Source organism: Macrobrachium rosenbergii, chromosome 56 (genome assembly GCF_040412425.1).
Source record: "Macrobrachium rosenbergii isolate ZJJX-2024 chromosome 56, ASM4041242v1, whole genome shotgun sequence".
NCBI classification, from domain to species: domain Eukaryota; kingdom Metazoa; phylum Arthropoda; class Malacostraca; order Decapoda; family Palaemonidae; genus Macrobrachium; species Macrobrachium rosenbergii.
Window position 1 is genome coordinate 62,426,363 of NC_089796.1, and position 16,709 is coordinate 62,443,071.

General features: G+C 36.0%; 1 protein-coding gene across 1 annotated transcript; it reads right to left on the bottom strand.

The window, feature by feature from the left end:
* Nucleotides 1–14,077: 14,077 nt before the first annotated feature.
* On the bottom strand, nucleotides 14,078–16,406 carry LOC136836223 (trichohyalin-like). Its single transcript, XM_067100225.1, has 2 exons — nucleotides 16,317–16,406; nucleotides 14,078–15,352 (listed from the first exon to the last, which is right to left on the bottom strand). Exons 1-2 carry the CDS (start codon nucleotides 16,404–16,406, stop codon nucleotides 14,078–14,080), a joined length of 1,365 nt encoding a protein of 454 aa, XP_066956326.1.
* Nucleotides 16,407–16,709: the final 303 nt, after the last annotated feature.

Here is a 16,709-nt window from a genome sequence, read left to right on the forward strand (position 1 = left end):
CGTGTAAGAGCTCTCGCCATGAAGTGTTCCGTGACGATTTAATGTATCTGCCTAATTTGAGATAATTGTGAGTTACTTCTGTACAACAGCATTGCGGATTAGCCTACTACTCTTTCACCAGAGCAATTGTCTTAAATTTTCTTTTAGTTATTTGTGGGATGTTTTATTGAACCCTGTACGCTATGAATTATTGTAGAATTAATCCGTGGCCCGGAATTCGTTTTCTCAAGTAGTTTAATACAAAATTCTGAAAATCATCAGTTTAAATAAGAGCCATCTACATTGACATTCTGGTATGTATATTATATATATATATATATATATATATATATATATATATATATATATATATATATATATATATATATATATGTATATATATATATATATATATATATATATATATATATATATATATATATATATATATATATAAATATATATGTATATATATATATATATATATATATATATATATATATATAGTTATTATATATATATATATATATATATATATATATATCAGAATGTCAATCAAAATACACAATAACACACACACACACACATATCTATATATATATATGTGTGTGTGTATATGTGCGTATTTAAATGTTTATATTACTTAATGAGTTTTCACTTCCTGTTTTAATAGTTTTGTAAATTAATGCAACTCCTACCACACAAATTAATGCATTCTCCGTTTATCAGTGCAACCCATTTGTAATTACTTAACTCATCTTGCTATTTAACGTTCAGGCAGAAACTGCAAAACAGCAGTAAATATTCTGATTAGATACCAAAAATGTACGACTTCCTACTTCGATAAAGATGCCGCGTTAACCAAAGTTATTTTGATCCTGTTCGTTTAAATAGTTTACATGCTCTTCGCCAGTTGCAGAAATTAGGTGGGTCATGAGCGAAAGCACATTCGTGGAGAAATAATTACCTTAATTAATCTTTCCATGGAAAATTACTATGTAACAAAATGGGTTTGAATTCATTTTAACACAAATGATTTATGAAAAAAAAACAAGAGTAAGCGGAGCTTTGTTTAATAAAGTGAATAATATAAATTTTCTTCGAGAGCAATATTTGACACACACACACACACACACATCTCTCTCTCTCTCTCTCTCTCTCTCTCTCTCTCTCTCTCTCTCTCTCTCTCTCTCACCTCCCCTGATGATGGCGATGTGGTCAGAGCTTAGAGAACGGGATATTGGTTTGTGGCACTCTGGTGCCTCAAGTTCCAGATATGATTACAATGGACAATCTCACACCAGATGCATGGAAGTGACTGATGACGCCAAGGTTCATTTAACTGAACTTGGATTGCGTGTGTTGGGGCGAGAAGGGCTGGGTGAGTGAGGAGAGGTAGAAAGGGGGGAAGGGGAGGAGTGGGATGAAGAAGAGGATGAGGAGCAAGAGGAAGAGGAGAGAAGAGCCAGAGAGAGGAGGAGGAGGAGGGAGGACAAAGATGGGGGGAAGAAGGAAATGGAGGAGTAATTTTTGTTAAAACTGTAACAAATAATTATTGACATTTACTATATTATCATAACTGATTGTGCTCATATAGCGCACACACACTCACGAACACACACACACACACACACACACGCACACACTCAAGAACAAGTAGTTATGTGTATTTAAAAGATATAAAGCCAACCACTTGAAAATTCAGGATTAATCGAGGAAGCAAAAGGTTTTCCATAAACATGCAAGTGTGTGAGATGACTAAATGTTTAGATGCATCACAGAAAGGTTGACGCTGCTGTAATTACAAAGTATTTACAAAGAACAGCATCAAAACCGTAATGTACAATAATTACGGTTACGATTGGTAATGATTTTCCCTACGACACTATTTCAGATGCATCACATTTTAATCTGTACCAGCAGATCGTTTCAGCTGCACCACGTTTTAATCTACACCACCAGATCGTTTCAGCTGCATCACGTTTTAATCTACACCACCAGATCATTTCAGCTGCATCACGTTTTAATCTGTACCAGCAGATCATTTCAGCTGCATCACGTTTTAATCTACACCACCAGATCGTTTCAGCTGCAACACGTTTTAATTTACACCACCAGATCATTTCAGTTGCATCACATTTTAATCTGTACCAGCAGATCATTTCAGCTGCATCACGTTTTAATCTATACCAGCAGATCATTTCAGCTGCATCACGTTTTAATCTACACCAGCAGATCCTTTCAGCTGCATCACGTTTTAATCTACACCAGCAAACCATTTCAGCTGCATCACGTTTCAATCTACACCAGCAGATCATTTCAGCTGCATCACGTTTTAATCAGTACCAGCAGATCATTTCAGCTGCATCACGTTTTAATCAATACCAGCAAACCATTTCAGCTGCATCACTTTTTAATCAATACCAGCAGATCATTCAGCTGCATCACGTTTTAATCAATACCAGCAGATTGTTTCAGCTGCATCACGTTTTAATCAATACCAGCAGATTGTTTCAGCTGCATCACGTTTTAATCTATACCAGCAGATCATTTCAGCTGCATCACGTTTTAATCTACACCAGCAGATCATTTCAGCTGCACCACGTTTTAATCTATACCAGCACATCATTTCAGCTGCCTCACTTTTTAATCAATATCAGCAGATCATTTCAGCTGCATCACGTTTTAATCTATACCAGCAGACCCTTTCAGCTGCATCACGTTTTAATCTATACCAGCAAATCATTTCAGCTGCATCACGTTTTAATCTATACCAGCAGATCCTTTCAGCTGCATCACGTTTTAATCTGTACCAGCAGATCATTTCAGCTGCATCACGTTTTAATCTATACCAGCAGTTCATTTCAGCTGCATCACGTTTCAATCTACACCAGCAGATCATTTCAGCTGCATCACGTTTCAATCTACACCAGCAGATCATTTCAGCTATATAACTTTCTAATCTAAACCAGCAGATCATTTCAGCTATATAACTTTCTAATCTAAACCAACAGATCATTTCAGCTGCATCACGTTTTAATCTATACTAGCAGATCCTTTCAGCCGCATCACGTTTTAATCTATACCAGCAAATCATTTCAGCTGCATCACGTTTTAATCTATACCAGCAGATCCTTTCAGCTGCATCACGTTTTAATCAATACCAGCAGATCATTTCAGCTGCATCACGTTTTAATCTATACCAGCAAATCATTTCAGCTGCATCACGTTTCAATCTACACCACCAGATCATTTCAGCTGCATCACGTTTCAATCTACACCAGCAGATCATTTCAGCTGTATCACTTTTTAATCTAAACCAGCAGATCATTTCAGGTGCATCACGTTCTAATCTATACCAGCAGATCATTTCAGGTGCATCACGTTCTAATCTATACCAGCAGATCATTTCAGCTGCATCACGTTTTAATCTGCACCAGCAGATCACTTCAGCTGCAAAACGTTTCAATCTACACCAGCAGATCATTTCAGCTGTATCACTTTTTAATCTAAACCAGCAGATCATTTCAGCTGCATCACGTTTTAATCAACATCAGCAGATCATTTCAGCTGCATCAAGTTTTAATCTATTCCAGCAGATCATTTCAGCTGCATCACGATTTCATCTACATCAGCAGATCATTTATATTATAATAACAAACTTTATCTTTATTTATAATTCAGCCAAGAGATTCTTACTCCTGTTCAACGTATACACCCACTAAGAAGTGGTAATTCTTTTCGAAAGGACTCTATACATATAAAGGTATTTTCAAGACATAAAGGTGCGACTGATCACTGCAAACAAGATAACACTGCTTTCTTACCTAATTTTCCTGTCCAAATATTTATAATGCCCTGAACAAAACAGCTTATAAATATATAGTAGGAATTTTCCTAAAAAAACTACTGGTCGCTGGACACCTTGTAACTTTGCAAGGTAAAAAATAACCTTTTCGTTCCAGATGTATTTTTATTTTTAATTAAACTGATATACATATCATCTAAATGGCCCCACAGGGATCCATCTTGGGTCAAGGTCGCTTCTTCTCTCAAACGGCAACAAATCTATTAAGTGAAAAATGCGCCGAAGTTTCTTCTGCGCAATCGAGTGTTCTGTACAGCGTATGGTGCTGTATGAAACTCTCGATGTGCTGCAGTATAAAACTCTCAGCCACGACCGGCAGTTGCTCCCCAGACGCGATCCAGGGAAGATGCGTCGGTGGCTGGCACCCCTAGCGGTGCCAGACGCACGATCCATGGCTAAACTTAACCATAAATAAAATAAAAACTACTGAGACTAGAGGGTTGCAATTTGCTATGTTTGATGATTGGAGGGTGGATGATCAACATAGCAATTTGCAGCCCTCTAGCCTCAAGTTTTTAAGATCTGAGGGCGGACAGAAAAAGAACGGACGCACAGACAGAGCCATCTCAATAGTTTTCTTTTACAGAAAACTAAAACGTATTTAATTGTTGAAGAAACCTGAAACCAAGCTCCATCCCAAATTTTTTAAGCGACTTGATCTCTATTATCAGGTTTTCCTGAAGTTCAAATTCATAAAAGACGTATTTAAAATTTTGCTTCAGAGTAATTAGGCAAGCTTTCAATATTCTAAGCAGCTTAGTTTATTCCTAATCTATAGTTACATTTTTACAGATAAAACATATACATCATAAAACCTTTGTTTTTAAACAAATCCATTATCCATTCAAACGTCTATATAAAAGCGTGTCTTGCCAAAGTTCAAAAGAGCAGTGCACAGGCATCAAGAGGAAAGATCTGGCCAATTCAGCCATTCTCCATAATCTTTAGCATTGTAACTTTAAGGCCATGCAGACACGCTCACGAAAATGTACTAATTTTGTATTATTGCCAATGGGAATTCACTTCAATTTCCATCAGATACTGCTGATCCCAAAATCATATGTTAATCTTCGTATGCAACAAAAAACTGAACATCACATCGTTTAATTGACAAAGATTATACATCCAGTATGTGCGTGCACGTGTTATATTGTGCTGATGAAAATACTTAAAATAATAGATTCAGATACGGCAGGAAATTTAGATTTAACAAAAGATACTTGCACTAGGAGACAAATTTAGTTATTTATTTAAAAAAAAAACAATGAAAACCAAAACAATGAAAAGCATAACAAGCTGGGAAGAGAAAATTATTATCATTTGTAGTTCAATTACCGGTATGTTAAACGTAATAAATCCACTGAACCTCATCCAAAGGCATGTAAAGAGCATGATACCATCAACACGGAACTGGGGCTGAATGCCGCTACATATATAACCAAATCCGCTACGAACCAAGATCACATCACTCTAACCACTCCCCTCCCCTCCCCCACCTCCTATAACCCCTTCCCCGGCCCATCCCTTCCAGACTTCATCTCTTGCGTCACTCCCTCGATTGGCCCATCTGCTCCCCTCCCCGTCCCCCACCCACCTTTCCAGCCTGGCCTATTTATGCCAAACCGTCGGAGCAACGTTCATAGTATCACGGTGAATGCAATTGCAGAGACAAAAATCCATTCAGGTCACATCTCTCGCTGGCACTGCGATGAAAAATTGGAAGGCCACTTTCGTCATGTAAAATAAACATGACATTCATACGGGGCCTTCTTTTTCGCTCTCGATTCTGCAGATTCTTTACGGAGCTGAAGGAAGAGATATGAATGCAGCTGCCTTAAATGAATCTCCCTTCTGATTCTCTCTTGTCTCTCTCTCTCTAGCTTCCCTGATTTCTTTTTTTGTCTATGATAGCTTCCCTGGCAATCTTTTCTACCCTATTCGAAGTTTCCTCTTCAGCCTCTTGTATACCAATTTTCTCACTTTTATTTGAGCAAAATTCAATTATGACTTCATGATAATTCGGTGGAGGAGAAGGTTCAAGGAAATGGGACTTGGACCAAGGACCATGACTTCTGCCACTGAGGGCTCCAAGGAAGAAAGATAATGAAAGAGACATTTTCCCTGGTTCGTTCGAATCCCAAACATAAAATGAGAATAATGTGCCAATTCACCTATATAAGCACGTTGCGTCGTTAAGTAAACTATGTCTAGCATAACACAAATTCATTTAATTTCTAGTTGTTAACTTTAATATATCACTTAAGAGATAAACTTTATCATTAATCTGATAACGACGCTCATTATTATTTAATTACAGAGTACAGGTAATAATAATTCTTGTGTAGTCCTTAAGTCATTCAACCAGCTTTGACAAAGACTTTCTTTCGTGTGATTCTCAGAAAGGCAGATTAATAGGCATAAATATATATATACCAAAAAGAATTATGAACAGAAACCGAGCAGGACAAGAGCTAAAGGAAACTGATTCTTTAAATGTCCTGCTAGAAAGATCGAGGGGCTATGGAGTTAAGCAGTGGAGTCGATTTCCCATAAAACTGGTTAACTCCAGGGTTCACGATATCAGCAAAGTGCTTTTGGGGTGAAAGAAGTGGCCTAAACATAATCGAAGATGGCGTGGCAATTGTGTGTGTGTGTGTGTGTGTGTGTATGTATGTATGTATGTATGTATATATATATATATATATATATATATATATATATATATATATATATATATATATATATATATATATATATATATATATTTCTATACTTTCTTAAAGTAAACTTGAAAAGTATTTTTTATTGGTTCTGCCATATAAGTCTAATATATAGGATAATATATATATATATATATAAAGTATATATATTTTATATATATATATATATATATATATATATATATATATATATATATATATATATATATATATATATATATATATACATACACACACACACACACACACACGCAATGCTAACCACGGACATCATGATATTTCGGTAGGTTTGGGTAGATTTTCACAAACTCTTGCCTGGAAGCATGCACGGCTTCAGTGGTTATGACTACAAGCGTGGATCTGCCACCTGCTTAGCTTGTCTGATTCATTTCATCTTCTGGTTCCCTTATCGAATCTTTTCAATGCATTAATTCTTTCTCTTGGCTGCACGACTGGCTCAGTCACATAAAATCAAACTGGAACGAAGCGCAGCAGTATTTCGGAATTGAAACTTCTAGGCTCAGTCAACAAAATATAGAAATATTCACTTCGTGATAAAAATCAAACTGGAATGCTAATGAGAAGTCATGAAGCAGGATTTAGACAGTGAATTGGAAATTTCTAAGCTATATTTCATGGTTACATTTCAGAAAAATACTTTCAAATGATTTGCAACCTGTAAAATAATGCATTATCAAGAAACTATACCGGCTTAAAAACAGCTGGATACATACGCTAATCTTCCTCTTTTGTTTCCATTGCAATAAAATCGAGACGGCTCAGCGACTCAATACAACTGGGAAATTAAGTGAGAATTATACTTGCAGATTCCGCCTCTGAAGTGATGGATAACTTGTATTATAAATAAAGCAAAGCACACGACTTTGGAAAAATATTTAAGTACACGGATTACCAAGATCATTTTCATATACAAAATCTTTCTTAGTATAAACTGCTGTTCCCCACTGGCAAGATGACTACAATTGAGTTCTTGGCAAGCAACGTAGATCGAAACAGCAACTGGTTACCATAAATAAAACATTACATTTTCTTCTATTTTTAACTAACATCTTGCAAAATGAGAAATGTTCAAAATTCAGCTAACGTGAGGCATACGTAATGAGTAGTTTATGCGGGGTCAATTGCAAGATGTCATTAGTCTTAATGAAAACGCCCATCACTTTGCAAAAGCAGAAACGAGGGGATGTAGTGGAGACCAAAAAGTAATACTAATCTATTTGCACTGCTTTAACACTTAATCATTATTGTCTGATGAGGTTAAGGGGTCAAATAACGTCAGAAGGCGAGATATAACATGGCGAATATATCAGCCATTATGTATTACTGAGCTAACTACGTCACTTTCAAGGACAAAGGAAAGACAGCATCATAATAAGGAAGCATTAGAGATGAGAACACGCTTTCTCTCAGTTATTAAAATAAAAGCTTGTAACAATGAACGCTGCTTATTATTATTATTATATTATTATTATTATTATTATTATTATTATTATTATTATTATTATTATTATTATTATTATTCAAATTCAAAATTCAAATTCAAATTCAAATTCTTTATTTCAGCTGTAGAGCCATATACAAAATATTACAATAAAATAATAAAAGTTATATACAACTATATTCGGAATAAAACAAAAGATTTATAAATTACCAAACACAGAAAATGTGTTTAGACCACTCTTTATTATTATTATTATTATTATTATTATTATTATTATTATTCCGTAGATAAAACTTATTCATATGGAGCAAGCCCACAGGGGCCAGTGACTTGAAATTCAGGCTTCTAAATCATATGTTGTTCATTAGGAAGAAGTAAGAGGAAGTAAAGGGAAATACAGAAAGAAGAGATTCCACCTATTAGAAAAAAAAAATAAATTAATAAATAAATTAGGTAAATACATGAAAATGTATTATTATTATTATTATTATTATTATTATTATTATTATTATTATTATTATTATTATTACACACATAAAGTACAGAATTTACGGTACGGGTGAGAGTTCAGAGGGTATGTTCTCACCCTCGCTGAGAACAAGGTATTTCCATTCTGTAAACTTATAATGTTCAATGGTAGGAGAGGCTGACCTCGGGCTGGGCGACGGCAATTTTAAATAGAGGTCATTACCTGTAGACCATCCAATCATATTCTTTCTAGCTCAATAAGGCTAGGTAAAAACGAGAAGAAAGTTACAGAATTTGTACTTGAAATTGGAGTTAAAAAAAACAAAAATTCTCGCAATCTGTTAAATACGACACTGTAAAAAAAATTACATTCATTTAACTTTGTGGGTAGTAGACTGAGATAATACCGGTACAGAATACAGGACCATTCAAGGATTGGCCAGACATTCTGAATCTGGGTTCTTTCAATGTACGGTCTTTCCTTCGCCTACACATGCACTGAATAGTCGTGCAAATTCTTTACACTCTCTCTTCTTTCTTCATACATCTGACAACAATGATACACCTTTCACACATGTTATATTTAGGGCAGAAGAGACCCTTTAGTTATGGCAAGCAGCTCTTCAAGAGGGCCACACACCAAAATCAAACCAATATTAGTCATGACGTTTTGTCTCAAAGAATTTCATATTAATTTTTACAGAACTCGACCAGACTTTAGGTTGTGTCTGGCTCCACCTCGGGGTTAGAAGAAGTGTTTCCATAGAGGTCTTCATTCAGTTAAATTCCTATCTATTCCTCAGTGATATTACTGTGAACACAGGTCACGATAATTATCAGCTGCATAATAAATTTGATAAAGTCTACTGAATTCAAACTGCATTATTGTTTACCATAAATTAGACTTAATAGGCCCTCTGTCTTTAGTCTCAGGGTTAATTGGGGTACAGATCGATGGACTGATAGCTTAACGCACCTGGAAAAAGAGGATGACAATTCCCGAGCTATAAATTTTATCAAGTAATTTTTATAAATTACTCAAGGTACGATACGATGAATAATTTGCATAGAAAATTCTATATAAAAAATAAATGAGGATGTGAACGATTCAACTTTCAATTTGGAAGAAAACGGGAAGCGTTCAAACCCTTGATTAAATTCCCTCTAACAACCCGAAAAAAAATAGGCTCAGACAGACCTCCAATATTTCCCCGAGATAAGTTATATATCACTTCGACAACCCACAATAAATGAGAGTGTAGACTGAGTGACTCATATAGGTACAATTACATTTTATTCAAAATCCTACAGGAATAATTCGATGTAAGAGTTCGCACAAAATTAATTTCCTGTAGATATACAAATATTGATGAGTAAACAGTATTAGTTTTAAGTGTAAAGCAACAAATGAAGCTTGAAATACTTATCATATTACCAGTCCAATATCAGAGTGGCCTAAAATCATTTTAGAAAACTAAATCACTTTGCTCGCAATGTTCTAAAATCTTTGCATCATTAACACAAAATATTTTTCAGCGATCCTTATTAAGGTAGGTAAGACCATATTTTCAGGCAAATTAAAAAAAAGACAGATATACATCACTCCCAAATGCATCATATGCATAACAAAAAAAATACAGGAATCGTCGCGCAGTTTCTTCTTATCAAAACCGGTTCCTCTCTTACACAAAAGGTTCTCTCCTCTATATTAATCACCTCTTAATAATAATAATAATAATAATAATAATAATAATAATAATAATAATACAAGTGGTTTTCGCCACAATAAAACATACACAAAGTTTATATCCTGAACCGCTTTCCGATACCCTAGGAAATCACAAAGGAAGTAATTATATACAGGCATTTAATATTCTTTTCACATTTCTGCATATATACTGCACAGTTGAACGTCTGAAATTACATTCAGTGAAAAAGCTGAATAAAGAGGAAACGTACGAAATCAGACGATATGAGCAAAAGGACTGGAAAGAAAATAACAGACAAATCCTCAGGAAGCATTTCGACAAAGAGGATTAGTTACGAACCCAAATTGAAACATACCGCGTTCCTTAAAAGTCCATTGTCTGTAATGACACCGCTGTCTGCGCAGTTCGCTTTTGATCACGAGAAATGCTGAGAATGCTGCAGAACCGGGAGACGAATGCCTCAAAAGATTATTCCTCATTCAGTTCTTCAGCCGCTTCCAATGGAAGACGAAAATAATTAGCAAGTTTTATTCCGGAAGCTTCTTGAAAAATCTAAGAATGCGAATAAACCATTCATAGATCTAGAGTGAAAAATCAGTGTCCTAGATATAAATGAACAGCGTCTGGTTTAATCTCCAACATTTTTTTAAACAGCCATGGATTTTTTTTTTTGCAAGACTTATTTCAGTTGCGCAATTTTATCAGATTTCGGCATAACCTAAAGCTCGAGCGTGCAACTATATACACAAACGAGCTTGCTTACAAAACACACTTGTGTGTGTGTGTATATATATATATATATATATATATATATATATATATATATATATATATATATATACATATATATATATATATATATATATATATATATATATATATATATATATATATATATATATATATATACATATATATATATATATATACATATGTATATGTGTATGTATATACATGTGTATATACATATATATATAAAATTATATATATATATATATATATATATATATATATATATATATATATATATATATATATATATATATATATATATATATATATATCATATATCATATATATAAAATGAGCCTTAATAATGGAAAAAAAAACCGAACTGCGATTGCATGACAAAAAGATCATGAACAGGTGTGCAAGAAGCTGACTGTGGTCAAGAGTCAATTGAAACTGGAAAAGAAATTAAGTAAGAAAAATAAAGGGCAAAAGGTGAGCAAAAACTTCAGGGAGAAAAGTTAAGTATGCCCTAGTTTAACCAGACCACTGAGCTGATTAACAGCTCTCCTAGGGCTGGCCGGAAAGATTAAACTTATTTTACGTGGCTAAGAACCAACTGGTTACCTAGCAACGGGACCTACAGCTTATTGCGGAATCCGAACCACATTATACTGAGAAATGAATTTCTATCACCAGAAATAAATTCCTCTAATTCTTCATTGGCCGGCCGGAGACTCGAATCACGGCCCAGCAAAGTGCTAGCTGAGAACTATACAGACCCGTCCAACGAGGAACTACTTCAGGGAGAATAAGAACTTATTTACAAAGTATTAAATGAAGAGAAAATAAGAACTTATTTACAAAGTAGTAAATGAAGAAAAATAAAACTTATTTACAAAGTATTAAATGAAGAGAAAATAAGAACTTATTTACAAAGTATTAAATGAAGAGAAAATAAGAACTTATTTACAAAGTAGTAAATGAAGAGAAAAGGTTAAACGAAATCGATCTTAGAGTAAAAGATGCCAATTAGATATGCTTTCTGGAGTAAATGCAATTCCGGGTTGAAGCAGTGAGTATTCTAAAAAATTCTTTAGTATGGAAGAGAGAAGAGAGGCAGAGCTGGATGACTAGGAGTTACAGGATCAGTAGAAGTTTGACAGTGCTTGGGAAGTGACTCTTAGAGATGCAAGGAGTACATTGAAGGGACTGAAATATGGAGAGACACCAAGAATGGATAAGAATGCACGTTAGATACTGCGGTGCGGTGTTATAGCTGGACTGATTGGCTGACAAGGTCCTGAAGGAATGGATGAGAGGAATAAATGTTCAGTTGCATGAAGCTGATAAAGGGAACTGTAAGAAGTAAGGAAAGATTTTAAAATAAAAGCCAGACAGAGGACATAAGGATTGGTAGGTGAAGAACAGTGGGTTTCCACAAGGTAGAGGGTCTATTGATTAAGTGTGTGTTATGAAGCAGACAAATGATAAGGGTGGAAGTAAACTAAAGGGAGTAATCTACTCTCGTCTTCATAAGCCTATAAAAACATTATGATGGAGGAGATAAAGGCAATGCAAAGGGTGCTGAGGAATTATGATGTGTTAGTTAAGTTGCTGAGAGCGATTAAGACTTTTATGATATAAGCTGAGCACGTTCTTTAACATGCAGACAGGAGAGCGGTTGGTTTAGAGTGAAAATGTGTTTGAGACAAGGGTATGTCTAGTCATCGCGGCCATTAATATCTTTATTGATAGTGATGTGAGAAGCTCGAGTAATAGCATTAGCTGTAGGTGAAAAGTTATGAAATAAGAAAATGAGTCATGAATTAAATGCGGAATAGCTAATGCATGGAATTGCTGATGTTTGTAGATAATTCAATACTGATTGGAAACAGAGAAGAGAGGCTGGAGCAACTAGTGAAAGGGTTTTGTTTGTAAGAGAGAAAAGATGAAATTAAATATGTGCATGGGTAAGGTTATGAGGGTTAATGGAAACCAGGAAGACGAAGAAGTGATTTTTAACACGGATGGTGGACAGATAGGTCCACTTCATTCGTATAGGTATTTAGCAATAAATGTAATGGGTGATAGTGGGAAAAGGGAAGAGCTGAACCACAGAATAACTGAAGCAAAGAAGGCAGCAAGGTGACTGGGAAAGACTTGGAAGAAACTTTCAGAAATGTGAGAGAGATGTTGAAATGTATGTAGAGGACGTTGGGCCGACTCTCTTTTATGAAAGCGAAGTGTGGATGTTGCATAAGAAAGAGAGAAAATAGGTTGGAGCCAATGGGAGGAATTGTTTATGTAGTATATATGTGGCGTAAGAAAGAATAAAAAATATGAGAAAAGAGGATATGAACAGAAGCAGTGACAAGAAGGTTAGTGTAGGTGAAAGGAAGGATCAAAACGTTTTGCGACAGTTAGGTCATATGGAAATAATACAAAGGCGGTTGGTTGCTTGACAATGTCCAATTTAAAAGTGTAAGAAGGAAGTAGGAGAGGAAGAGATGGAATGAATTGGATATATAGGGCGAAAGACGCATTAAAATCAAGAACGCGAACTGTGTGGAAGTTTTTTGCACATGGGGTTCATCAACAGCTATTCAGCAGTCAAATCGAATTTGGTAATGACTTTCATGATTTTTTTTCCTGGAGGAGAACCTGGTTCGGGGAAACGGTTTCATGTTGAATATATATATATATATATATATATATATATATATATATATATATATATATATATATATATATATATATATATATATATATATAGTATATATATATATATATATATATATATATATATATATATATATATATATATATATATATATATATATATATATATATATTTGTGTGTGTGTGTGTGAGAGAGAGAGAGAAATGATTTGGATTAATTTCACTAGCTTAATTTATATACGTAAATGGTATTACTTACATTTGAATATCTATGCCACCGTAAATTCAAGTAGACATACATTACATACAAGTTGTGATATAATACAAAATACACAACTCACTCGGCACCTCGAGAAAATATTCTTGTATTGTTCATTCACCAAAAGAGAGTTTCGTATCTCCTTCCCGACCGCTAACTAAAGCTTTTGGTTTCTGCATCACTTGTTCAATCAAAAATGCATCACCGGAGCGTGTTGATACTGGAACCTGCTGTCTTCACCCGTCTGTGTCTTGCTCTCTTCACCTGTCTATGTCTTGCTCTCTTCACTTCTCTATGTCTTGTTCTCTTCTCCTCTCTATGTCTTGCTCTCTTCACTTCTCTATGTCTTGTTCTCTTCTCCTCTCTATGTCTTGCTGTCTTCACCTCTCTATGTCTTGCTGTCTTCTCCTGTATGTATCTTGCTCTCCTCTCCTGTCTATGTCTTGCTGTCTTCAACTCTCTATGTCTTGCTGTCTTCACCTCTCTATGTCTTGATGTCTTCTCCTGTCTGTATCTTGCTCTCTTCTCCTGTCTATGTCTTGCTGTCTTCTCCTGTCTATGTCTTGCTGTCTTCTCCTGTCTGTATCTTGCTCTCTTCTCCTCTCTATGTCTTGCTGTCTTCACCTCTCTTTGTCTTGCTGTCTTCTCCTGTCTGTATCTTGCTCTCCTCTTTTCTCTATGTCTTGCTGTCTTCTCCTGTCTGTATCTTGCTCTCTTCTCCTCTCTATGTCTTGCTGTCTTCACCTCTCTATGGCTTGCTGTCTTCTCCTGTCTGTATCTTGCTCTCCTCTTCTCTCTATGTCTTGCTGTCTTCACCTCTCTTTGTCTTGCTGTCTTCTCCTGTCTGTATCTTGCTCCCTTCTCCTCTCTATGTCTTGCTGTCTTCACCTCTTTATGTATTGCTGTCTTCTCCTGTCTGTATCTTGCTCTCCTCTTCTCTCTATGTCTTGCTGTCTTCACCTCTCTATGTCTTGCTGTCTTCTCCTGTATGTATCTTGCTCTCCTCTCCTGTCTGTGTCTTCCTGTCTTCACCTCTCTATGTCTTGCTGTCTTCTCCTGTCTGTATCTTGCTCTCCTCTCCTGTCTATGTCTTGCTGTCTTCAACTCTCTATGTCTTGCTGTCTTCACCTCTCTATGTCTTGATGTCTTCTCCTGTCTGTATCTTGCTCTCTTCTCCTGCCTATGTCTTGCTGTCTTCAACTCTCTATGTCTTGCTGTCTTCTCCTGTCTGTATCTTGTTCTCTTCTCCTGTCTATGTCTTGCTGTCTTCACCTCTCTATGTCTTGATGTCTTCTCCTGTCTGTATCTTGTTCTCTTCTCCTGTCTATGTCTTGCTGTCTTCACCTCCCTATGCCTTGCTCTCTTGTTCTGTCTGTGTCTTCCTGTCTTCACCTCTCTATGTCTTGCTCTCTTCTCCTGTCTATGTCTTGCTGTCTTCACCTCTATGTCTTGCTCTCTTCTCCTGTCTATGTCTTGCTGTCTTCACCTCTCTATGTTTTGCTGTCTTCTCCTGTCTGTATCTTGCTCTCTTCTCTTATCTATGTCTTGCTGTCTTCACCTCCCTATATCTTGCTCTCTTTTCCTGTCTGTGTCTTGCTGTCTTCACCTCTTTATGTCTTGCTCTCTTCTCCTGTCTATGTCTTGCTGTCTTCACCTCTCTATGTCTTGCTCTCTTCTGTCTATGTCTTACTCTCTTTACCTCTCTGTCTTGCTCTCTTCTCCTGTCTATGTCTTGCTCTCTTTACCTCTCTATGTCTTGCTCTCTTCTGTCGTTTTCGAGAATTCCCACCGATATTCTTGCGAGATTTGATTCTACATTTGTGTTCTGACAAGTTCGTAACGTTCTGTCAGCAGAGGCTTAAATGTCATCCATCGAGTGGATGTAATTCACTAATGCCAGTGACCATTTTTGTATCACAGATAAGCCAGGCACTCTGCGTGAGTAAAAAGCATACATTTTAAAGCGATACGATTCTTTCCAATTTCGTGATTGGCCATCAGTCGTTCCACAATCCCACAAACAAGGAAATAAAGAAATAAATGCAGATAACGATAAATTCAAGCATATTCACGCAGTCACTTAATTTTCTCATATCTGTCATTGCTCTGAAAGTTGGAAAAAATGCCGACGACACGTCACAGTCGATCCAGTTCCCGACGGTCATCCCACATCAATATCGCATTATCTGGCGGGTATCTTGTCTCAGATGTAAACAAGCCTGTTAGGCGTTCTCACTTTTCATAATCTGTCAATTAAAAGGCAACACCTCCATCTGGCCCTGTGTAGGTCATTAGGTATACAGCAGGAGCTGTCTGAAGACAGCCATTTCTAATGACCATGGCCATCAGTTAAAGGACGTCTCAACGTGATAATTAGGCGAAGGTGTATCTTTGGCCCTGTTTGACTAGATACGACGAAGATGGCGAGGAGATTACATACTAAGTAGGGCGAAGCATGATAGTCGGATAAGAACCTCGCAGAACGAGTCCCTATAGGACTGTTGTTCGTCTTGTTACGTAAAAGAGACATCTTCTGGTGGAATCCATAATATATTCAGACGCCGAAGAAAAAAAAATAACATGATTTTTTCATTTATTTTTTATTTTTTCCATCCTGTGTCAATGACCGTAAATTTTTGCGAGGCCACTTTACAAAACTCAGTAAAATAATGAAATCGCACTTATTTTGTGGAAGTTGCAAACACAAGGGTCAAACACTGGTCAGCTGTCGTAACTTTCGCGTCAAGAACGCATGGGATTCTCAACCGTCATCTTTTTGTTCCTTGAATACTTACTACATTTTTCTCGTACGTGACACACGGAAAAACATAAA